The 24,926-nt window shown below is 40.1% G+C and overlaps 2 protein-coding genes across 5 annotated transcripts in view; one reads left to right on the top strand and one right to left on the bottom strand.

The window, feature by feature from the left end:
* The window catches only part of LOC135098064 (uncharacterized), a 93,450-nt gene that overhangs the window by 25,371 nt on the left and 43,153 nt on the right, over positions 1–24,926 (bottom strand). The gene's annotated exons all lie outside the window — the stretch shown is intronic.
* The window catches only part of LOC135098060 (calcium-dependent secretion activator-like), a 316,893-nt gene that overhangs the window by 254,220 nt on the left and 37,747 nt on the right, over positions 1–24,926 (top strand). For both annotated transcript variants that reach the window (XM_064000265.1, XM_064000266.1), the window contains exons 20-21: positions 8,652–8,810; positions 11,606–11,731. In XM_064000265.1, the coding sequence (XP_063856335.1) occupies positions 8,652–8,657 (6 nt within the window). In that variant the 3' untranslated portion in view covers positions 8,658–8,810; positions 11,606–11,731. The remainder of the gene's footprint in view (positions 1–8,651; positions 8,811–11,605; positions 11,732–24,926) is intronic.

Genomic DNA, 24,926 nt, shown 5'->3' with positions numbered 1-24,926 from the left:
AGGAAATAACTGAATTCTTATTTATAGTATGTACCAAAAGTAATGGTAAGAGAAATGTATTAATACAGCCTGTTCTTATGCTATACATGATAGAAAGGTGGCCCACAAAAGGTAATTGAGTCTTCCATCACCACAATTTCATGCACATTATATTTCTGCCTGGAACAATGCCAAGTCTGTTCTCCAACTACCCAAAAACTCCTCCATTAATAGAAAGTGTCAAAATTTCAAGATCTAATTCCTCTCGTGACTTGTGACATCTAGCCAAAAACATCTCCAATAACTTTGCTTCTTCTTTCCCTCCTTTATTTCAACAAGATGGCACCACTGCTATCGCATCTATCTCTAAAGCTAAACCCTTCGCTCAAACATTTGCTAAAAACTCTACCTTAGACAATTCAGGGCTTGTTCCTCCCTCTTCTGCACCCTCAGACTAGTTCATGCAACCTATTAAAATTCTTTGCAGTGATGTTTCCTATGCCCTCACTGGCCTAAACCCTTGGAAGGAAGGATTATGGACCTGATGGGGTCCCTCCTTTTGTTCTCCAAAACTGCACCTCTGTGCTTGCACCTTGCCTAGTCAAACTCTTTCAACTCTGTCTGTCAACATCTACCTTTCCTTCTTACTGGAAGTTTGCTTACATTCAGTCTGTTCCTTAGAAGGGTGACCATTCTAATCCCTCAAACTATCATCCTATTCCTTTAATTTCCTGCCTATCTAAAGTTTTTTAATCTATCCTCAACAGGAAGATTCTTAAATATCCATCACTTCACAACCTTCTATCTGATCACCAGTATGGGTAAAAGAGAGGAATGTACACCTTCATGCCAGACACTATCACCTCTGTTATGTGCTTGGCACACAGAGACAGGTCTCTGTCACAGGAGCAGTAGTCATTCCAGGGAAAATCAGCAAAATACCTCTTCAGCTTCCCCAACTAGCAGAGGCAAAATGCCAGAGGCATCTCTGCTTAGGAGGATACTGACGAGGGATTGGAGTGATAGCACAAGATACAGATATGAGATTGTGATCAGAAGAGCCCAATGGAGAAGAAAGGGTGACAGCATAAGAAGAAGGATTAGAGGTTAGGAAAAGGTCAAGAATGTTGGGTGTATCTCCAGGATGGTCAGGAATATGAGTAGGGTGTTGCACCAATTGCTCTAAGTCATGGAGGTTAGCAAAGTTGAAGGCTAGTTCACCAGGATGGTCAGTGAAGGGAGAGGAAAGCCAAAGCTGGTGGTGAACAGTGAAATCTCCAAGAATGGAGATCTCTGCAAGAGGGAAGAGAGTCAGAATGTGTTCCACTTCGGAAGTTACCTTCCTGTGTGTTTGTGGGCACTCATCTGTAGTTGCGTCTCTTCCAAGTGAGCTTTCTTTGTGTTAAATGCTACTGTGTCAGGCTCCTGGAAGGTTCTTGACTTGCAGAAGACCTAAGTACGAGTAATTACCAGTGTAGTGTAATTTATTCCCTCCTCAGGCCCTGATCAGGCCTGCTGTCCAGGAGGCTGTAAAAGACACTACTCTGCTAGTGTTATAATACCTGTTACGAGGGCATTATCTCCCTAGGGTAGTATACCTCAACTGTATATGTGTTATTGCTTGTTATAATTGTTTCTCCCTAGACATGGTTGTTGATCCTTTCACAGCTGTGGGGAGGTAGTTGTTGTTAGAGTATTTCCCTTGTCTGTAGGTGGGTGAAACAGATTGGCAACCTCATTATTGTGACCTGGCATTACGACCATTATTAAGAAGGGTGCATGAGTCAAAAGTGGACCTTGTTACCAGTATTCAGCCCTGCAGCCAGTCATGTAGGATGTGACTAGGAGAAAGCTAGTCCAGGTGCAGCAGCTTTGTGAAGGGAAGGGACTGGGAACTGTGGTCATAACAGAAATTGGTGACCTCACCAGGATAGCTGGAAGTTTCATCCCCATGTGTGGGAGACAGTTTGTTGTTTGCTTCATTGCCTTGTGTGTGCCAGTGTAAGCCATGTAAGGCAAGGCTGGTAGCAGGGATGACACGCAACCTGAGTCCTCTGCCTATGTTGGGAGTGGCAGTGTAGATTTAGCCCAGTTTGGTGTGAGGACACCTAGTCCCACAACTAGCATCCATGGACATGTTAGCTCTGCTTGCAACATTGGTAGCTTCTCCCTGATCAAAGGCATGTCTGAGGAGATGAGATTCAAGTTGGAATTGAGGAGAATGGAGCTTGAGATGAAGAAGGAGGTTAGAGAGGCCAAGGAGAAAGAACTGAGAAGGCTCCAGTTGGAAGCTGAAGCCAAAGGAAAGGAGATTGAAGATGGAGGAGGCTTGAAGCCAAGAGGGAAACTAAGAGACTTGAGGCTGAGGAGAAGGCCAGATTACCTGAGCAAGAAGAAGAGTTGAGGCTTCTTGAAGTAGAAAAGGAGGAGAAGGAGAAGTTGAGGATGTATGAAAAGAAATGAAGATCCTTGAGGCAGAAAGAGAAAAGGAAAAAGCTGAGAAGAATAGGATGTTTGAGTTGGAGAACACTAGGATTAAAGTTGATTCACCTCATGGCTTGAGGAGAGGAGTGAAGGAAGATACTGTAGAAAGCCAGATGGTGAAGAGTTTGAAATGAATACCAGAGTTTGATGAAAAGAAGGTAGCTGTATGGTTCAGGTGATTTGAGAAGAAGGCCTCTGAATTTGATTGGCCTCAGGAGAGATAGGTTGGCCTTGTGGCCAATATGTTGAAGGTAAGGCTTTGGAATTTTATAACAGGATGTCGGTAGAGGATTTGGAAAACTATGAGAAGTTTAAGGCTGACATCCTGAGAGCTTATGAGCAGTGGCCAGAGGCTTACAGGCTGGAGTTCTGTGAAGAAAAGAAGAGGCCCAGTCACTCCTACCTTGAATGTGCTCACTACCTGGAGGAGACATTTAAAAAGTGGATTGCTAGTGAGCAGGCAATCTCCTACTGTGAGTTAAAGAAACTTATGGTAATGGAGCAATTTCTCAGTGTGGCCAAGAAGGAACTGGTGCTGCTGCTCAGGGAGAAAAGGTTAAAAAGCTTTAATGAGGTGGCTACCTGGCTTGATGATTATGTGTTGGCCCACCATCATGCATTCCACCACAGGGCTATGGGAATTAAACCAGCTGGGGGAAAATGGTCTGGCAGCAGTGGAAGTGGTAGTGTTGGCCAACCAGGAAATCCCCATTACACCAGTGGGTTTGGGAATAAGTCTGTGCCCGGGAATTCATATAACTCCAAGCCTCCTTTTGATCTAAAGAGGAGGGCAATGGAGAATATGGTGCATAGTACCCCTAAATTTAACAACCAGCACACCTGTTACCACTGCAAAGAGACAGGGCATTTCCAATTCAATTGCCCATAGTTGATCGTGACTTCTGCCCCCTAAGCCTCCCCAGAAACCAGTGGCTTTGCTAGTTTGGCCAGACCAGGATAAGGAGGAAGAATTTGAATCTCCATACAGTCCAACCAGAGAGAAGACAGGGGGATGTTGCTCATGTGTCAGCAATTAGTACTCCACCTGAGAGTGTGAGGTCTAGTTTAGATTTATGCTGTCCCTTCTTACGTCTAGGAACTGTAGAGATTGTGGGGATGGTGTATCTTGTCACAGTGTTGCATGACACAGCAGCCCAGCAATCTTTGTGCTGGAATATTAAAGGGAGGTAGGTAGTGTCCAGGAAGGTAGTGCTACATCAGGGCATCAATGCTGTCGAGAGGTTTGCCATTACTAAGGTGAGGCTGACTTGTCCACTGGTGACCACAGAGATACAAGTGGCCATGACAGAGGACCTGCCAGTGTCCAGGGTTGACTTCCTTTTGGGAAATGATCTGGCTGGAGGGAGAGTTTGGGTATAGCCCCATCTGCAGACTCTGTCCCCAATGTGGAGGCTACTGAAGTACCTGACACTATTAATGTTATCACCTGCTCCATGACAAGGAGGGTGAAGTCCTCTGCAGCTCCTTGGGTTGACTGCAATAAGACAGGACCCCTGAAAGAGGAGTGCAGGGGTGATGTAAGTGCTGCAGTGGGGGCAGAGTGCTCAGAGGCCTGTTCCACTGCTGGAAAGGGTTTGGATGATTCAGAGTCAGACTCCTCCTTGAATCATGGTGCAACAAAGCAGAACCACCAGTGGATGCACCTGACTTGGTTGGGGATGTTACTGAGAGTGAGGTTGAAGAGTTGGGTTTGGAAAGTCTATTTGCTGGTTTACCTCACTTGGCAGAGCACCCCAGAGGTGGCACTCAGGCAGAGTTGCCACCTGGCATGGAGGCTATAGGATCTGGCCCTCAGCCTGGTATCCAGCTTGGTGTATCAGGCATGTTGGGGGGTTACTGCCAAAAGCAGGGAGGCTCCCAGCTCTGTAGGGGGAGACAGAAGTTCCATCCCCTGCAAAGTCTCCTGGAGGCAGGGAACAGGCTGTTCCCCGACGGGTGATGGCTCCTTTAGTGGCTTGCCTGTGTTAACATCTGAGCCGGCAGCCAGTCAGATATCTGGAGAGGTTAATGTTTCCAAAAAAGATCAGCAAGTGGTTCCTGCTTGTGCCATAGATGCCAGAGGGGGACAAGAGTCTTGGCTTTGCCTCTTCTGTCTGATCCTGTAGTCCTGAAGGACCTAAATGAAGTTGAACCTGATGAGCTCATAAATGAGCAACAGGGGGATGAAGAGTTGGCCCCATGCTTTTCCAAGGTGGGCGAAGGTAGTGAAGAAGTGGAGGGAAGGGAAGTTTGTGTTATGGAAGAAAATTTTGTATCATCAGTAGAGAGAAGTTGACGGAGGGGAATTACTCCAAGTAGTAGTGCCGTCTGAGTTCAGAGAAGCACTCATGCTATTGGCACATAAGGACCTGATGGCAGGTCACCTCGGGATTAGGAAAACTGTGGCAAGGCTACAGAGGATTTTTTGGTGGCCCAGCATGACGAGTAGTGTTGCTACCATATTTAAGTGCTGCCACACCTGTCAAATGGTGGGAAAGCCTAATTAAGTGCCACCAGTAGCACCTCTTCACCCTATCCCCATTGTCGATCCTCCCTTCACCTGAGTACTTATTAATATTGTGGGTTCTTTCCCCCTTTCTCAAGCAGGTTATATGTACCTGCTGATTATGATGGATGTCACTACAAGGTACCCAGAAGCCATATCCATCAGGAGCATCCTTTCCAAGGTGGTGCTGAAGGCCTTATTACATTTCTTTACTCATTTTGAACTGCCTTCTAAGGTCCAGTCAGACCAAGGGGCTAACTTTACTTCCAAATTATTTGTGCAGACCATGACTGAGTGGGGGATTAGGCATGTCCTGTCCAGTGCTTGCCATCCCCGGTCACAAGGAGCTTTGGAGAGGCACCATCAAGCTTTAAAAACCATGCTAAGGATCTTTTGTTTGGACAACAACAAGGATTGGGATGAGGCAGTCCCTTATGTAATGTTTGTTGTGCAAGTGGCACCCACTGAGTTGTTGGGGTTCTCACCAAACCGGCTGGTGTTCAGCCACTGTGTGCATGACCCATTGGATGTGGTTCAAGACGCATGGTACTGCCCCTGGTCTGGTCCCCAAAAATATTTGTTGGACATGGTAATGTGCACACGGGAGAGGTTGTTGAAGGCTCTCTAGGTGGCTCTGTTGCACTTGTTCCTGGCTCAGAAATGTATGAAGGCTTACTATGACCGGAAGGCCAAGTACCAATGTTTTGCCCCTGGTGATGAAGTTCTTGTGTTACTCCCCGTTCAAGGACAGCTGCTGGTTGTACGCTACAGCGGTCCTTATGTAGTGGAGAGGTGAATGGGCAAATTAGATTATCTGGTTGCCACTCCTGACCAGCAAAAGCAGGCTCAGCCTGTTCCTAGAGGTGAATTACCCTCCTGTGTATTTGTGGGCACTCGTCTGTAGTCATGTCTCTTGCTAGTGAGCTTGTTTAGTGTTAAATGCTACTGCATCAGATTCCTGGAGGGTGCTTGACTTGCAGAGGACTTAAGTAATTAGCAGTGCAATGAAATTTACTCCCTCCTCAGGCCATGATCAGGCCTGCTGTCCAGGAAGCTGTAAACTACACTACTCTGTTAGTGTTATAGTACCTCACCAGAAGTGGGTGGTCCATTACGAAGGCAGTATTCCCTCCAGGGTATTATACCTTAACCATATATGCGTTATTGCTCGTTATAATTGCTTCTCCCTAGATGTGGTTATCAATCCTTTCACAGCTGTGGGAAGTAATTGTTATTAGAGTATTTCCCTTGTCTGTAGGTGGGTAAAACAGACTGGCAACCTCATTATTGTGACCTGGCATTACAACCATTGTTAAGAAGAGTGCATGAGTTAAAAGTGGACCTTGTAACCAATATTCAGCCCTGCACCCAGTCACATAGGAGATGATTAAGGGAAAGCTAGTCCAGGTGAGGCAGCTTTGTGAAGGGGCTGGGAACTGTGGTCATAACAGTAGTGAGCACACTCAAGGATCACCAAGCCTTTTCTTACCTCCGCAGAGCAACGAAATAAATATCCATTGCCTCAAAAACTTAATTCCTCCATCTATCAACTCAACACAACCTTCCAGACAACTATCCCCTTTTCTTCAGTGACACTTGGCTGTCCCCCCTCTTCTACACTGAACATCCTTGGTCTGTCCTTTACTTATAATCAAAACTGGAAACTTCACATCTCATTCCTAACTAAAACAGCTTATATGAAGTTAGGTATTCTGAGACATCTCTGCCAGTTTTTCTCACCCTTCCAGCAGCTAGCTCTGTACAGGAGCCTTATCTGTCCATGTATGGAGTATGCTTCACATGTTTTGGACGGCTCCACTCATACCGCTCTTCTAGACAGGATGGAATCAAAAGCTTTTCAACTCATCAACTCCTCTCCTCTAACTGACTGTCTTCAGCCTCTCTCTCACTGCCGCAATGTTGCATATCTAGCTGACTTCTACCACTATTTTCATGCTAACTGCTCTTCTGATCTTGCTAACTGCATGCCTCCCTCCTCCCGTGGCACTTTCTTCTTTCTCTCATCTCTCTTCTGTCCACCTCTCTAATGCAACAGTTAACCAGTATTCTCAATCATTCATCCCTTTCTCTGGTAAACTCTGGAACTCCCTGCCTGCTTCTGTATTTCCACTTTCCTGTGACTTGAATTCCTTCAAGAGGGAGGTTTCAAGACACTTATACTTCAATTTTTGACTACTGCTTTGGACCCTATTCAGGGACCAGCATCTCAATGGGGCCTTTTTTTACTGGATTTTGTTGCTCTTGGCCAGTGTCCCTCCTGCATAAAGAAAAAAAATGAAGGAAAGCAGTCTCGCTGGCAGAGCAGGGAGAGAGAGAGAGAGAGAGAGATTGTGAATGTGTGTGTGTGTGTGTGTGTGTGTGTGTGTGTGTGTGTGTGTGTGTGTGTGTGTGTGTGTGTGTGTGTGTGTGTGTGTGTGTGTGTGTGTGTTTACCTAGTTGTTGTAATTTACAGGGCCTGAGCTACACTTGTGTGGTCCCACTTTCATGTCTACACTTGTCCACTTTTTCCTTGAAGCTGTGCACACTCGTTGCTGATACTATATCTTCACTTAGCTTGTTCCAAACTTCTCCATCTATACTTCACATTACTACACATAGTCATTCCTTCTCCTCCTTTTCCAATGATTCCACTTATTCTGACTTCCACTTCTACTTCTGTTGGCTTCTACTTCTGGAAGAACTGCAGCATAGTGATTTGACTTTTTCTGCATTTCTCTTAATATCTGTGTAGCAGATATCATTCATCACAAGAGAGCTTCTGCCAGCATTTTGGGTAATTTTCTTGTAGGAGCTGCAACACATCTCTGAGGTGATGATAAAATGTGTTGTCTCTCCATTTCTGGTGAGAGGGTGAAAGTATATCTGCTGTTGCTGCTCAGTGTGCTCTGTATGGTTGCACACTATCAAATGGGAAGTGGGAAAGAGCAGGAAGCATGAAAGAGTGGTGCCAACTGGTGGTTACCAAAGAAAGCATAATATTCGAACATGAAGATGAGCCAGATCTTGCTAAAACATAGTGTAAATTTAATTAAGTTTGATATATTTTAAAGTCATTTTAAACTTAATATTCATTAAAAAGACTTGCATAAGCCAAGAGTCACCTGTATTTATTTAGAATATAAGTTTTGTGCTTTGAGGTTTGGATGGTCGGCCTATAAACATGTAACCAGGTCAGCCCAAAACTCAAGGTGTTGCAGACACTATTTGACACCAAGAAATAAATAGGCTCTCAACAAAATGCATTTTTTTTATTTACTTTGTAAATTTATCAGCATTTTTATCTCTTGTCTCCATTAAAACTGGGTTCAATCAAAGGAAATTTCTTCCATCTCAGTCCATCAATTACTTGTTCTCTAACTTTACTGCATCCATTGTATGTTTTCTCCTAGCCACTTATCTTTTCAGACCACTATACCATATCTTTATCAATATTTTTCTTATATTCTTCACCACATAGTATTTATTAAAATATTACTGTATTTTTACTGGTACTATTGAGAATGAAGTCATGTTATAATGGAAGCTGCTTATTGGTACTAATTTAATTCATGAAGTTCAATTCTTCACATTGTAATTGTATTTTTTTTATATTACAGTACATTATTATGTTTGTAGACAATCTTGGGCCTCAATTTTAACTGCACTTTTTTTTCTTTCCTAGCATTAGTATCACACCAAAATTGATGACCTCATTGAAAGAACCAGCACATCCATGACTCAAGGAATGACAGACAAGCTGCTGTCAGTACTTGAATCAGTTATATCCAAGCTGGGCAGATACGACGAAGGCAGCTTCATTGGGTCAATACTGTCCTTTACGGTAGGTGTAGATGATGCTTGTTATGGGTGTGACAGAGCTGTGGAATTATGTTGTTTTACTGGAAACTATAGAATGTGTGTGCCATATTCCAAACATGAATGGCTTTCAGTGAAGAATATTCCATCTTTATATCGATTCAAGTGTACCAGGGATATCCTGAAAATGCACTTACATGCAGAGCATAGCGTTTCAGTATATGGCAGTTCCTTGGAAGCAGAGAGCAATTTATTGGGGAAAAAGGGAAGCAGTTTTCTTCACCCATCAATAATGGTATAGATCGTCCTATACCATGTGAACATACCAACACAGGATCTCCCAGTCTACAAAAGAAAATAACCACTGTTGAAAGATAACCAAGTCTTGGTTTCTTGCCTCTCCCAGGAGCTTTTAGTTGTTTATTTTTTTTTATTCAGCCTTTGTATTAAAATCTTTTATGAGATATTAATTATAAATAGCACAATGACATTAATTTTGCATGTATTTTATATTGTAGGACTTGTTTTCTTTTTAAATATTCATCTATTCTCAATTTACAAGTGAACTCTGAAATAATTTCCTAATTGAATATCATGATTTTTGTTTCATTATTAATTATTTAGTGATTACTCTAGTAATTATAGTAATTGCTATTTAATAATACTTCTTAGGAACAGGATTTCATACCAAGAAACAGGCTAGAATTATATAATTTGCCATTATAGGAGGGTGGAAATATTGAAAATCAAAATATCTGGCAAGCACCATAAGCCAACTGACAAAAGTACTACGTGATTAATCAAAATAATGCATGGAGAATGAGTTAGTACCACAGAAATTGTAAGAAGAAAATAACAGTGAATTTATTTCATGTCTGAAAAGGATACAATAAAAGGAATCTGACATTCTCAGACATTATGGATACATATGCTATCAATAAACTGATAAAAACTCAAAGTAGTTGAAGATGAAATATAGATACCAAGAAGGCTTTGGAATAAGCCATGTGCAAATTTAATATAAGAAATAAACCAAAACGATGTAGCACTGCATGAAAATTACAACATAACTAAGTTCACTTGAAAGAGAAAAAACTGGCATAGGAGGGAGTTATAGTGAAACATGGACAAAAATGGAGCAACAAGCAGCAGTCTTAAGTTACTGGTGAAAGAGGTACTAGTTTGGTTGAGAATTTGGTAATAGAGGGAATTAGTAAGTAGTTGAGGTAGTGTGTACTTATAAAGAAGGTATTTCTCTAATTAAAGCACTGATTTGAAGGGAAAAGATTGAACTGGGAGCTTGAAGTAGAAAAAAGAAAATGATTGATATAAGAAAGGAAGTAATTCTATGAAATACAAAATTTATCTAATACAGTGGAACCTCGGTTCTTGAACTTAATTCATTCCTGAATGCAATTTGAAATTCTAAATGTTCAGAAACAAACTATTTTCCCCATAGGAAGCAATATAAAATGGATTAATCCATTCCCAAACACCCATCCACCCTGTCCTAGTGGCTTATGACAGACACTCCCTCTGCCAAGATGGCTGCTCCACAACATCTCCAGCTCAGAAATTATTTATCCAGAAAGGACATATTGAATGAATTTAGTGACAAGGAACTCATCAGAAGATATTATTTAGACCATGCAGGTATTCTCTTTGTCACCAGTCTAATGAGGAAAGCTTTACAGAGTGACACAAAGAGGAGCAGCTCACTTACTGCCAAAGTGAAGGTAATCACAGTGCTTGGACATCTTGTTGCTGGGAAAATGCAGTTATGCAGCAGTGATGGTATTGTGGGTCATCGAGAGAGCCACAGGGGATTACTTTTGAGGTAGCCAAAAATGGTTTGTTTACATTGAGGCTCTTCAATGGGATCACTTTTACCTCATTTCAAAGATTAAATTACTGTGTTACCCAGAGTGTTTCTCCTTTAAATACATAAAAAAAATAAGGAAATATTTATAGAAACCATAAATTAGTAATAAATGGCACCTTTTGTTTTGTCTTTTAGTATTTGAAATCAAGTAACTTTGTTTTGAGAAGCAAATTATGGTACAGCAACCAAAGCAAATTGGAGTTCAAAATTTCGTTAAAAAACAAATTTGTTTGAAAAGAGAGGCGTTCAGTAACTGAGGTTCCACTGTATATTTTCCCCATGAAAAGCTTGAATCTTGTGCATTCTCTAATGTAGACAGTTTTATATTCAAGCTGAATGAAAGAAAAGATTATCACCAACAACTTCAATAAAGTGCCATGTCATAATAACATGTGGAAGAATTTAAATTTTTCTATGAGTAGGCATAGTATCTTAATTAGGAATTAGGATTTAGATACTGTACTTATCTTGTTGACTTTCAAAAGCTGTAAACCTTACTATCATCAGCATTGGAGGAACAGAGAATTTCAGATATCAACAACCCCAATGAAGAAATGTCTGGTTTCATTTGGCAAAAATTTTTCCCAGTTATCCTACAACTGTTATGGCCCCCTCTTATGGTTGATCAGTGGTAATCATATACATTCTGATACAAATCACCAGCACAATTTCATTTTGCATAATATTTAAATGTTTTAATAAAAGAACTTTTATGCCACTTGTTTTATCCTTGTTCTTAACTTCTACTGGGTTTGGAATGTTTGAATTCTTGATGTTATGTATTTCTGTTGAATATAAGTTTATGATTTTCATTAAGGAATCTTTTATTTGCAACATTTACTGAAATTTGTGTTTTCATTTATGTTATTTACTCCTTGATTTTTATTATATTTTTAGTTTAATAACTTTTATTGGGCTGTCGGTGTGCTATCTTTCAGTATCGTCAGAATGTAAGTGGATCAGGAAAGGAGTTGGGAAAGGCATACATCAACTTTGCCAGGAACTCTATGGACCAGATCAGACAAAAAGTTAATGATGAGCTCTGGATTCTCAACCTGTTTGAGGTGAGTATTATCATTACCACGGTCTTGTTGTATGACTATCTTTATCGCTACCATCACTGTAATGAATTGCAGATTCCATGTAGATTAATTCCATGTAGATTAATCCTGGTCATGTGGTGGTAACTTATCAAAACATTATGGCTATGAACATGTGTAGCTTGACAACTTTTTCCTTCCTTGCGTCATTCCTGTGGACCTCCTTCCATGTCTTCTTTGATTTACATGACACACCAACATCTCCCACAAATGGAGACATGGTACCACACAAACATACATACACTTTCACATACATACACAAGCATTTCCTCACATTTTAGCCTCTTGGCAAGTCAGTTGCATAGTATACATGGTATTTTCTGTATCATGATATGACAGCAGAACTGGTTTACCCCTGCTAAATTATTATTGATCCATCCCCTTTTCAGGTGCAAATTAGTTGTATTTGGGACCTGAGGTTACTATATGTCAAGGCCCCTTTTAATACTGTACATCTCATCTCTCCAAACAACATTTTCAACCAGATAAACTTTAAAACTAGCTGTTATCACATATATCAAATATGAAACACAAATCTATAATCCATTGAAGAATATAAAGTTTTACTGTGCCATTGAACTCATTCAGCTACCCTTTCATTGATGACCAGTTAAATCTTTCCTGTCTGCATGTATGTGTTATCCTTACTAAAATGCAATGTCCATAAGAAAGAGAGAGAGAGAGAGAGAGAGAGAGAGAGAAGAGAGAGAGAGAGAGAGAGAGAGAGAGAGAGAGAGAGAGAGAGAGAGAGAGAGAGAGAGAGAGAGAGAGAGAGAGAGAGAGAGAGAGAGAGAGAGAGAGAGAGAGAGAGAGAGAGAGAGAGAGAGAGAGAGAGAGAGAGAGAGAGAGAGAGAGAGAGAGAGAGACTGTTGTCTGGAATGGAGGAGAATCTGAATTCATATGAAACCATAACAAATAAATAAACTAGGGAAATGCCTGAATAACTTCAAGAAAATAGTTTCTCCATAGACATATAGAAGGAAGTAAACATTTCACACAGGGAAGCCACAGAACACTTGACTTCTGATCTTTATAAAATTTCTGATTGGGGCAGAGCAAACTTGGTATTGTTCAATGCCTCAAAAACTCAATTCCTCCATCTGTCAGATTGACACAACCTTCCACACAACTATCCCTTCTTTTTCAGTGACATTCATCTGTCCCCCTCTTCTACACTGAACATCCTCAGTCTGTCCTTTACTTATAATCTGAACTGGAAACTTCACATCTCATCCCTAGCTAAAACAGCTTATATGAAGTTAGGCATTCTGAGATGTCTCCACCAGTTTTTCTCACTCCCCCAGCTGCTAACTCTGTACAGCGGCCTTATCTATTCATGTATGGAGTATGCTTCACATGTCTGGGGGAGGTTCCACTCATACCACTCTTCTAGACAGGGTGGAATCAAAAGCCTTTCATCTCATCAATTCCTCTCCTCTGACTGTCTTCAGCCTCTCTCTCATCACCACAATGTTGTATCTCTAGCTGTCTTCTACTGCTATTTTTATTCTAACTGCTCTTCTGATCTTGCTAACTGCATGCCTCCCCTCTTCCCACAGCCTCGCTACACAAGACTTTCTTCTTTCTCTCATCCCTATTCTGTCCACCTCTCTAATGCAACAGTTAACCAGTATTCTCAATCATTCATCCCTTTCTCTGATAAACTCTGGAACTCCCTGCCTGCTTCTGTATTTCCACCTTCCTATGACTTGAATTCCTTCAAGAGGGAGGTTTCAAGGCACTTATAATTTAATTTTTGACTACTGCTTTGACCCTTTTCTGGGACTGGCATCTCAGTGGGCTTTTTTTTTTTTTTTTTTTTTTTTTTTTTTTTTTTTTTTTTTTTTTTTTTTTGTTGCCCTTGGCCAGTGTCCCTCCTACATTTAAAAACAAAAAAAAGTTTGGAATAAACTAAATGAGATGTTAGTGTGAGCAAAGAGTGTGCACAAAATGAAAGAAAGATTGGATAAATGTAGATAATGGAGATGGAACCCCATGAATGTAAGATGTACCCCCCATGATGTAAGATGTACAAAAACATTTTCTTCTCTCTACTCAGCAGTCTTGTTTTTTTAATCTGAGAATGTGCAGTGTTGCCAAATATTATTTGATATTACTGCTAGTCTCTTTAATAGAACTTTTAAATCAAGACACTCACCCCATGATATATTTTTTTCTATTAACAAACAGAATTTTTATGATTAAATGCATTGAGTGTATTTATTTATATATGCATATATATGTCTTAAAGGGAAGGGACCAAGACAAGACATTTGTATAAAAAGTACAGAGGATGGGATGCATGTATCTTGTAATTCTTTGAATATTAAGTATAGGTAACCTTAGTCCTCATAAGATTATACAAAAACCATATAAATCCAACATAAGAACTGATCAACTGGCAATGAGAATATGAGCCTGGGAAGAAAGCTTATCAGCAAGGTGGGAGGGAAGGAAATGGGAGAACAAGCACTTCAGCATTCAATTTTTGATTCATTGCCCCCATATGTAAGATGAGGTTTGTTATTCTGAATTGCTGTATTGCTGAAGCCAGGGATGGCCTCATACTGTAAGCATGTAATGTAGGCTTTTACATTATGTCATTTAGACTGGCTGTAGTGATAATGGAGAAACAGTAAATAAATATACTGAACACCCATGACCATACCACTAAATAATAATATGATATATGATTGTTTCATATATCTATTCTTTATACCAGGCTGGCAATCTCACATTGGGTGGCCCAGATAAGCTACCACATATTCACACACATTATTCATGCTGTTAACTCTGCTGTAAGAATGATGTGTGGGATTGCCAACCTGGTATATAGAATAGATATAAGAAACAATTATATATCATATTATTATTTCATATTTATGTAAAACCAATGCTCATTCAGTGTGGGAACTTTCAAGATTCTTGAGTTAGTTTACAGTACAGTTGACAGCACCAATCAGGTGGTGCATCATCGCTGCCTGACATTCACTTGGATGACTAAAACTCATTATGGATGTGCTTTAACTAATTAATTGGTGCCAAGACATTCTTTATATTTTTTTTGCTCATAATAGTGTCATATTTTGGTGTACTTTTATTTCAAATTCATAGCAAAATGAAATTTGACACTATTCTGTGGTATACCCACATATCATTGTATAAAGCTAAATTTATATTTATAAAGATTAATTGAAAAGTTAATTAACATTATAATTGGAAAAATATGATCAGCCTACAAAAGCTGGTTTGTGTACTTCATAGTACTGTACTTTCAAAAGGTGGAAATTGAAGATGAATTTAAATGTGGTACTACAAGAGTGGAATCCTCACTTGTAAGATGGAAATAAGGACTTCTCATCTTGATTCCCATCCATTATGGATAGCTACTACCACCTGCTTGATGAGAATCTCCAAAGTAAAATTGAAGAAACTAATACCATTGAAGGAAAAAAAGAGCCCAATAATGCCATCTAATAATAGTCACCACACATGTCATTCTATTTACTCAGAGGACTTAGGCATATTTGGTGTTTAGCCAGAATTGGGTTTGAGGAGGATCTTGAGTGTGCACCCTTTTCAGCTCCCTGCTGAGGCAGGTGTCAATCATCAGTCCCCCCAGTAGTGTGACAACTACTAGGCTAACACCCGGTATCCCTTCATGCATTTGGTGGAAACAGTCTCTGGGTTAGGGCAACTTCCTCTCCCATCTGTGTTTTGGGTGCTTATGGATGACTCCCTCAACAGCTGGTAAGGCCTGATTCAGCCCTCACTCTCTAAAAGGAACATTACACTTTATCCCTATATTGGTAATACAGATCGAATATAATTATGTAACTCCCCTGTCTATGAACATATCTTTACCTGACATAATGGGGTTATGGCTCAGTATTATACAATTTTTTTTTTATGTTTGATCAAGTTGGCCTACCTGTTACCACATGAGCCATGAAACATATTTTATCAAATGCCAGGTGAATGTCTAGTTCATTGGGCTGAAGAGAAATGCCAACAATTATGCAAATGGCAGGAACCATTCTTCCTTCACTCAATAAGACAGCCATGCTTTCCCTCTTCCTGTATACAGTAAAATCCCTCTCATCCAGCATTCGAGTATCCGGCAGCTTCAAGTATCTGGCACATTTTTTCCCCGAGCCTTAAAATCAATAAAAAATCAATGTGTACTCATAAAATCGATTAAAATTCCCGCGCGAGGCATACTTTGTCCCCTGGCCACCAGAGCGCACTACTTCGCGCCACCCGTGGCCCACTGCACTGTGTTTACTCAGTGACTCAGTCCCGCGTGTGCACTGTTTATCGCCTGACGCCTTCATCATGCCTAAAGTTGTAGAAAAGAGGAAGCGTGTTGTGCTTACACTTAAGCAGCTGATCAGATCAGCTGCTGATTAAAATCAGCTGATCTTTGTTATGGTAAGATGCGTGAGTGTAGGGTGGTGATTGTGGACATAATTTCACTTCTATTCAAGTATCTGGCAGTATTCAAGTATCCGACATGTCGGCGGTCCCGTTGATGCCAGATAAGAGGGATTTTATTGTATTACTTTCCTTTTTATTCTTTCTCATTATTTATAATATTCCTTCTTACTTTCATTTCTGATTTTTATTTCTTATTCATTTATGTATATGTTGTAATGTAGCAAGACAGGAGAAATCACAAATAATGTATCAGTCTGTTTTCCTGTGATTCATGATATAATAAGTGATTGCATGCCATCAACAGCACTTCCTAAAGGTAACCTTACCTAGACTTTTTCAATAGAGAATAGAGAATGGAGAAAATATTAATCTCTTTGCATCTTATTCTTTAGTTATTATCACCTAAAAAAAAGAGTGCAGTCATAATGCAATTGTGTGCTTTGTCATCTGTGAATATAATCCCCGTTTCTCATCTTACATAAACAAGAGTAAGGTAATGATGTTTGAACGTAAAGATTAAGTGGTTTTTTTTTATTGCCCCTGAAAAATTTAATGGCCTAAAGAATGTGAAATGTTGCCAAAAGCAGAAAAAAAGTGGACATAACTGATGGCTTAACCCTGCACACATAAGGAAGAGGAAAAAGAGAAAGAACTGTGTTATGTATGGTGGTTGGGTCTTGAAGGCATATGATGAAAAAGAACTGTAAGTACTGGGAAAGTAGCAACAATTGTCGTACATACAATGGGGTACTTGGTACACAACATATTCGACTTACCACCAATGTAGTATCCAACCAAAAAAATTTTTTTTTTTTACGACAGATAACTTAGTATATGAACAAATCATTACTAAATGGGTACAAAATTTGTGATATTTTTGTGACTTTACTGGTATAGTTGCTATGCTATCCTCTGTGCTGTATACCTTTCACCTAACTCCTCTGACTATAAGAAATTCTTTGACTACTTAACTTCCAAAGTGGAGCACATTCTGACCCTCTTCCCTTTTGCAGAGATCTCCATTCTTGGAGACTTCAATGTTCACCACCAGCTTTGGCTTTCCTCTTCCTTCACTGACCATCCTGGTGAACTAGCCTTCAACTTGGCTATCCTCCACAACCTAGAGCAATTGGTGCAACACCCTACTCGTATTCCTGATCGTCTTGGAGATACGCCCAACATTCTTGACCTTTTCCTGACCTCTAATCTTTCTGCTTATGATGTCACCCTTTCTTCTCCGTTGGGCTCCTCCGATCACAATCTCATATCTGTATCTTGTCCTATCGCTCCAATCCCTCCTCAGGATCCCCCTAAGCGAAGGTGCCTCTGGCGTTTTGCCTCTGCTAGATGGGAGAACCTAAGGAGGTATTTTGCTGATTTTCCTTGGAATGACTACTGCTTTCGTGTCAGAGACCCGTCTTTGTGTGCTGAGCGCATAACAGAGGTGATAGTGTCTGGCATGGAGGTGTACATTCCTCACTCTTTTTCTTGACTTAAACCTTCTAAACCTTGGTTTAACACAGCTTGTTCTCATGCTATACATGATAGAGAGGTGGCCCACAAAAGGTACTTAAGCCTTCCATCACCAGAATCTCATGCACTTTATATTTCTGCCCAGAACCATGCCAAGTCTATTCTCCAACTAGCCAAAAACTCCTTCATTAATAGAAAGTGTCAAAACCCTTCAAGATCTAACTCCCCTCGTGACTTCTGGCATCTATCCAAAAATATCTACAATAACTTTGCTTCTTCTTCTTTCCCTCCTTTATTTCAACCAGATGGCACCACTGCTATCACATCTATTTCTAAAGCTGAACTCTTCACTCAGATCTTTGCTAAAAACTCTACCTTGGATGATTCTGGGCTTGTTCCTCCCTCTCCTCCACTCTCTGACTACTTTATGCTATCTGTTAAAATTCTTCGCAATGATATTTTTCCCTGCCCTCACTGGCCTAAATCCTCGGAAGGCTTGTGGACCTGATGGGGTCCCTCCTGTTGTTCTCCGAAACTGTGCCTCCGTGCTTGTACCTTGCCTAGTGAAACTCTTTCAGCTCTGTCTGTCAATATCTACTTTTCCTTCTTGCTGGAAGTTTGCTTACATTCAGCCTGTTCCTAAAAAGGGTGACCATTCTAATACCTCAAACTACCATCCTATTGCTTTAATTTCCTGCCTATCTAAAGTTTTTTAATCTATCCTCAACAGGAAGATTCTTAAACATCTACCACTTCACAACCTTCTATCTGATCGCTAGTATGGGTTCCGTCAAGGCCGCTCTACTGGTGATCTTCTGGCTTCCCATACTGAGTCTTGGTCATCCTCTTTTAGAGATTTTGGTGAAACTTTTGCTGTTGTCTTAGACATATCAAAAGCTTTTGATAGAGTCTGACACATAGCTTTGATTTCTAAACTGCTTCCTACGGCTTCTTTCCTTCTCTGTGTAACTTCATCTCAAGTTTCCTTTCTGACCATTCTATTGCTGCTGTGGTAGACGGTCACTGTTCTTCTCCTAAATCTATTAACAGTGGTGTTCCTCAGGGTTCTGTCCTGCCACCCACTCTCTTATTATTCATTAATGATCTTCTAAACCAAAGTTCTTGTCTTATCCACTCCTACGCTGATGATACCACCCTGCACTTTTCCACATCTTTTCATGGACATCCAACCCTTCAGGAGGTAAACATTTCACACAGGGAAGTCACAGAATGCTTGATTTCTGATCTTTCAAAAATCTCTGATTGGGGCAGAGCAAACTTGGTATTGTTCAATGCCTCAAAAACTCAATTCCTCCATCTATCAACTCAACACAACCTTCCAGACAACTATCCCCTCTTCTTCAATAACACTCAATTGTCCCCCTCTTCTACACTGAACATCCTTGGTCTGTCCTTTACTTATAATCTGAACTGGAAACTTCACATCTCATCTCTAGCTAAAACAGCTTATATGAAGTTAGGCATTCTGAGACGTCTCCACCAGTTTTTCTCACCCCCACCCAGCTGCTAACTCTGTACAAGGGCCTTATCCATCCATGTATGGAGTATGCTTCACATGTCTGGGGGGTTCCACTCACACTGCTCTTCTAGACAAGGTGGAATCAGAAGCTTTTCGTCTCATCAACTCCTCTCCTCTAACTGATTGTCTTCAGCCTCTCTCTCACTGCTGCAATGTTGCATCTCTAGCTGTCTTCCACCACTATTTTCATGCTAACTGCTTCTGATCTTGCTAACTGCATGCCTCCCCTCTTCCCGCGGCCTAGCTGCACAAGACTTTCTTCTTTCTCTCACCCATATTTTGTCCACCTCTCTAATGCGAGAGTTAACCAGTATTATCAATCATTCATCCCTTTCTTTGGTAAACTCTGGAACTCCCTGCCTGCTTCTGTATTTCCAGCTTCCTATGACTTGAATTCCTTCAAGAAGGAGGTTTCAAGACACTTATTCATCAATTTTTAACTACTGCTTCGACCCTTTTATAAGACTGGCATTTCAGTGGGCATTTTTTTTTTATTGGATTTTTGTTGCCCTTGGCCAGTGTCCTTCCTACTTAAAAATTAAAGAAAAATGACATGCTATATATTATAGTAAAAGGCACTGTTTTCAAACTTGTTTACTGCTTTTTAAGTGATAAAAAAAAATATAATCCTTTGGGTTTTTTGTGAATAGAATCTTACCATCTGACCATTTTTTTGCTTCCAATGGTGATTTTGGAATGGATTATGGTCATAAGCTAAGTATACCAGTGTATATGCAAATAAGATATGTTAATCAAGGTTAGTGATGGAACAGTGGATGTACTTTATGGTGAACAGTGTAACATTAGAAGAGCAATGGGTTGTATAAACTAGGTGCTTGACATAAGAAAAGTGTGAAAAGTATTTGGAAAATGTTAGGTTGTGTTTGGGTATTCATGGACTTGAAGAAAACATATGACAAAATAAAAGAAGGGAGTTGAAAGTTATTTTATGGGAACTGAATTGTATATTTTCTGACTGGAAGAAGCATAAATGACTGGTTTCCTTTTCTAGGAGAGCTGCCTTAGGGATGTTTAATGTTTATATTTATTGAGGTATGAGGGAGGTGAATGTGGTTAGTGAAGGTTATGTATTTACCTAGTTGTATTTACCTAGTTACGTTTTACAGGAAAAGAGCTATGCTAGTGCTGTCTTGTCTCCAGCTTAATTTTAAATTCATGAATATTTTTTGCTTGTACCACTGTTTCATCTAAGTTTTTTCATATTTCTATGCTTCTATTTAGGAAACCATATTTCTTGACATCTCTTCTACTTGCTGTTTTCTTCAATTTCACACCATGTCCTCTTGTATCTCTTGAGTCCCACACAAATAAGTCTTCTTTGTTAACTTGATCCTTATCCTTTAAAGCTCTGTATATAGCAATCAGGTCTCCTCTTTCTCTTCTCTCTTGTAATGATGGAAGCTTCAATCTCCTTAATCTTTCTTCATAGGTTAAATCTCTTAAACTTGGTACCAATTTGGTTGCAGCTCTTTGGATCCTTTCTATTTTCCTTATTTCCTTTTTATTATGGGGTGACCAAACAATTGTGTCATATTCCAGTTTTGGTCGAATCACATATTCCATCAACTTTTTCATCATCTCTTCATCCATGTAAGCAAATGCCCCTTTCATCTTTCTTAGTAACTCATAGGTTTCCCCAACTATTTTGTTTACATGTTTTACTGGTGATAAATTATCACTGATTGTAATTCCCAAGTCTTTTTCTTCTTTGGTTTTCTTAATTTCCACTTCTCCCATGGTGTAAGAACTTGTCTTCTTTTGCTTTTTTCCTAATTCCATCACCTTGCATTTCTTTACATTGAATTCCATTTCCCATCTCTTACTCCATTTATATATCTTATTTAGATCTTTCTGTAATACTTCACAATCCATATTGTTTTCCACTCTTTTCAATAATTTTGCATATTCTACAAACAGACTTACGTAACTGTCAACCTCATCCACCACATCATTGACATACACCAGAAACATTACGGGCACTTTATATTTTTTGCATACATTACATATTTATATTTTCTATTCTTTTTTTGTCAGATACCACTTCCTGAGCCTCTCATCTTTTACCTTCCAACAGAACTTTTTTTCTTTTCCTCTGTTCTGTTCTCATGTTTTGCCTTTGCTTCTTTTATTAGATCGCTTACCTTGAGTCTCTCCTCCTCATTCATGTCCCTCTTTATTCAAACTTTCCTGTATTGCTCTGTCTTGTCCAGTTTCCATGCATTCGATATCACTTCCATGGATGTTGTTTATGCCCTAAATTTTTTCAGTGGTCACTCTTCTCCTTTTATGTATTTCCTCAATTTCACTTATCCAGTCCTTCCCTTCTCTCTCTGTATATTTCTTACAACGTCCTCTGCTACCTTTTTTTGTTCTCTTTCCCTCTTGTATCTTACTGGCTCTGTTTCCTCTTTTAATCCATATACAACAATACATTTCTTTTTGTCCATTGTGTCCCTTACCATCAATTCCTTCTGTTTGATCACTCTCACAATTTCCTTACTTAAATCTGTCTTTTCCTTCTTTTGAGCTTCTATGATTTCTGTAAAGTTAACTTTTTCTTCCTCTTTTTCCTTCCTTCAGATTTGATGTTCACTTTTCATCCCTATCACTTCATTTTCCTGTTTTTTATCAATATCATTGTTTTCCTTCAATTTTGTTTTTAGATCAGCGCACAGTGTTTTCAATTCTTTGTTTTCCTCTTCCAGGTCGTTTTTTTTTTCTAATTTTTTCACTCTTTCAATGACGTCACTGATCATCCCTTCCATCAAAACCACTTTCCTTCCTTGTATTTTATCATGTTCATTATCTTCCTCAAATCCTGGGAATGGTGACCCCATTGGCAACATTCTGCTTCCATCTATGGCGTCCACCTTGCTGGAACTTTTACTCATTCTATTACATTTGTTATTACTTAAATTTTCCCTTATTTTTTAAAATTTCTGTAGACAGGACAACTCTACTTGAGCACAGCTCCTACCTGGGAACACATTCTAGGCTCCTAGTGGTGGGTGTGGTCAAACAAAATCTTTCTCTGCTGGAGCATGGATCGCTGCTTGTTTACTCCACGACGACATGTGTGTGTGAAAGTTAGATTGTGGTTTGAATCAAGTGCATATTTATAATACAGTGGAATCTGAATCAGCTACTGAATGCAGATGCTGCTGTAAAGGTAGTTAATTTAGAGGAGAAATTGAGACATGTTTAGAAGGATATGTGAAAGGAGGAAATAGATATTTAATGCAAGTAAAAATAAAAAAGATGTAGAATATGAAGATGGGAACAGACAATTTCAGTAGGCTCTGATATTTCTTTTTCCATTGCCCATGGCCAGAGCCCTTGTTACACACATTTTTCTGATTTTCCTTGGAATGACTACTGCTTCCGTGTCAGAGACCCGTCTTTGTGTGCTGAGCGCATAACAGAGGTGATAGTGTCTGGCATGGAGGCGTACATTCCTCACTCTTTTTCTCGTCCTAAACCTTCTAAACCTTGGTTTAACACAGCTTGTTCTCGTGCTATACATGATAGAGAGGTGGCCCACAAAAGGTACTTAAGCCTTCCTTCACCAGAATCTCATGCACTTTATATTTCTGCCCGGAACCATGCCAAGTCTGTTCTCCAACTAGCCAAAAACTCCTTCATTAACAGAAAATGTCAAAACCTTTCAAGATCTAACTCCCCTCGTGATTTCTGGCATCTAGCCAAAAATATCTCCAATAACTTTGCTTCTTCTTCTTTCCCTCCTCTACTTCAACCAGATGGCACCACTGCTATCACATCTATTTCTAAAGCTGAACTCTTTGCTCAAACCTTTGCTAAAAACTCTACCTTGGACGATTCTGGGCTTGTTCCTCCCTCTCCTCCACCCTCTGACTACTTCATGCCTCGTATTAAAATTCTTCGTAATGATGTTTTCCATGCCCTCGCTGGCCTAAACCCTCAGAAGGCTTATGGACCTGATGGGGTCCCTCCTATTGTTCTCCGAAACTGTGCCTCCGTGCTTGCACTTTGCCTAGTCAAACTCTTTCAGCTCTGTCTGTCAACATCTACCTTTCCTTCTTGCTGGAAGTTTGCCTACATTCAACCTGTTCCTAAAAAGGGTGACCGCTCTAATCCCTCAAACTACCGTCCTATTGCTTTAATTTCCTGCTTATCTAAAGTTTTTGAATCTATCCTCAACAGGAAGATTCTTAAACATCTATCACTTCACAACCTTCTATCTGATCGACAGTATGGGTTCCGTCAAGGCCGCTCTACTGGTGATCTTCTGGCTTTCCTTACTGAGTCTTGGTCATCCTCTTTTAGAGACTTTGGTGAAACTTTTGCTGTTGCCTTGGACATATCAAAAGCCTTTGATAGAGTCTGGCACAAAGCTTTGATTTCCAAACTACCCTCCTACGGTTTCTATCCTTCTCTCTGTAACTTCATCTCAAGTTTCCTTTCTGACCGTTCTATTGCTGCTGTGGTAGACGGTCACTGTTCTTCTCCTAAATCTATTAACAGTGGTGTTCCTCAGGGTTCTGTCCTGTCACCCACTCTCTTCTTATTATTCATTAATGATCTTCTAAACCAAACTTCTTGTCCTATCCACTCCTATGCTGATGATACCACCATGCACTTTTCCACGTCTTTTCATAGACGTCCAACCCTTCAGGAGGTAAACATATCACGCAGGGAAGCCACAGAACGCCTGACTTCTGATCTTTCTAAAATTTCTGATTGGGGCAGAGCAAACTTGGTATTGTTCAATGCCTCAAAAACTCAATTCCTCCATCTATCAACTCGACACAATCTTCCAGACAACTATCCCCTCTTCTTCAATGACACTCAACTATCCCCCTCTTCTACACTGAACATCCTTGGTCTATCCTTTACTTATAATCTGAACTGGAAACTTCACATCTCATCTCTAGCTAAAACAGCTTCTATGAAGTTAGGTGTTCTGAGACGTCTCCGCCAGTTTTTCTTACCCCCCCAGCTGCTAACTCTGTACAAGGGCCTTATCCGTCCATGTATGGAGTATGCTTCACATGTCTGGGGGGGTTCCACTCATACTGCTGTTCTAGACAGGGTGGAATCAAAAGCTTTTCGTCTCATCAACTCCTCTCCTCTAACTGACTGTCTTCAGCCTCTCTCTCACCGCCGCAATGTTGCATCTCTAGCTGTCTTCTACCGCTATTTTCATGCTAACTGCTCTTCTGATCTTGCTAACTGCATGCCTCCCCTCCTTCCGCGGCCTCGCTGCACAAGACTTTCATCTTTCTCTCACTCCTATTCTGTCCACCTCTCTAACGCAAGAGTTAACCAGTATTCTCAATCATTCATCCCTTTCTCTGGTAAACTCTGGAATTCCTTGCCTGCTTCTGTATTTCCACCTTCCTATGACTTGAATTCCTTCAAGAGGGAGGTTTCAAGACACTTATCCACCAATTTTTGACCACTGCTTTGACCCTTTTAGGGACTGGCATTTCAGTGGGCATTTTTTTTTATTAGATTTTTGTTGCCCTTGGCCAGTATCCTTCCTACATAAAAAAAAAAAAAAAAAAAAAAAAAAAATATATATATATATATATATATATATATATATATATATATATATATATATATATATATATATATATATATATACATAGGAGGAGGCAGTAGACACCTGCCGAAACGATAATTACTCCCAGTGAGGTCTAAAGC

This window comes from Scylla paramamosain, unplaced genomic scaffold (assembly GCF_035594125.1).
Source record: "Scylla paramamosain isolate STU-SP2022 unplaced genomic scaffold, ASM3559412v1 Contig43, whole genome shotgun sequence".
Lineage (NCBI taxonomy): Eukaryota > Metazoa > Arthropoda > Malacostraca > Decapoda > Portunidae > Scylla > Scylla paramamosain.
Note: the sequence above shows the minus strand (reverse complement) of the source record. Positions and strands in the feature narration are given on the sequence as shown.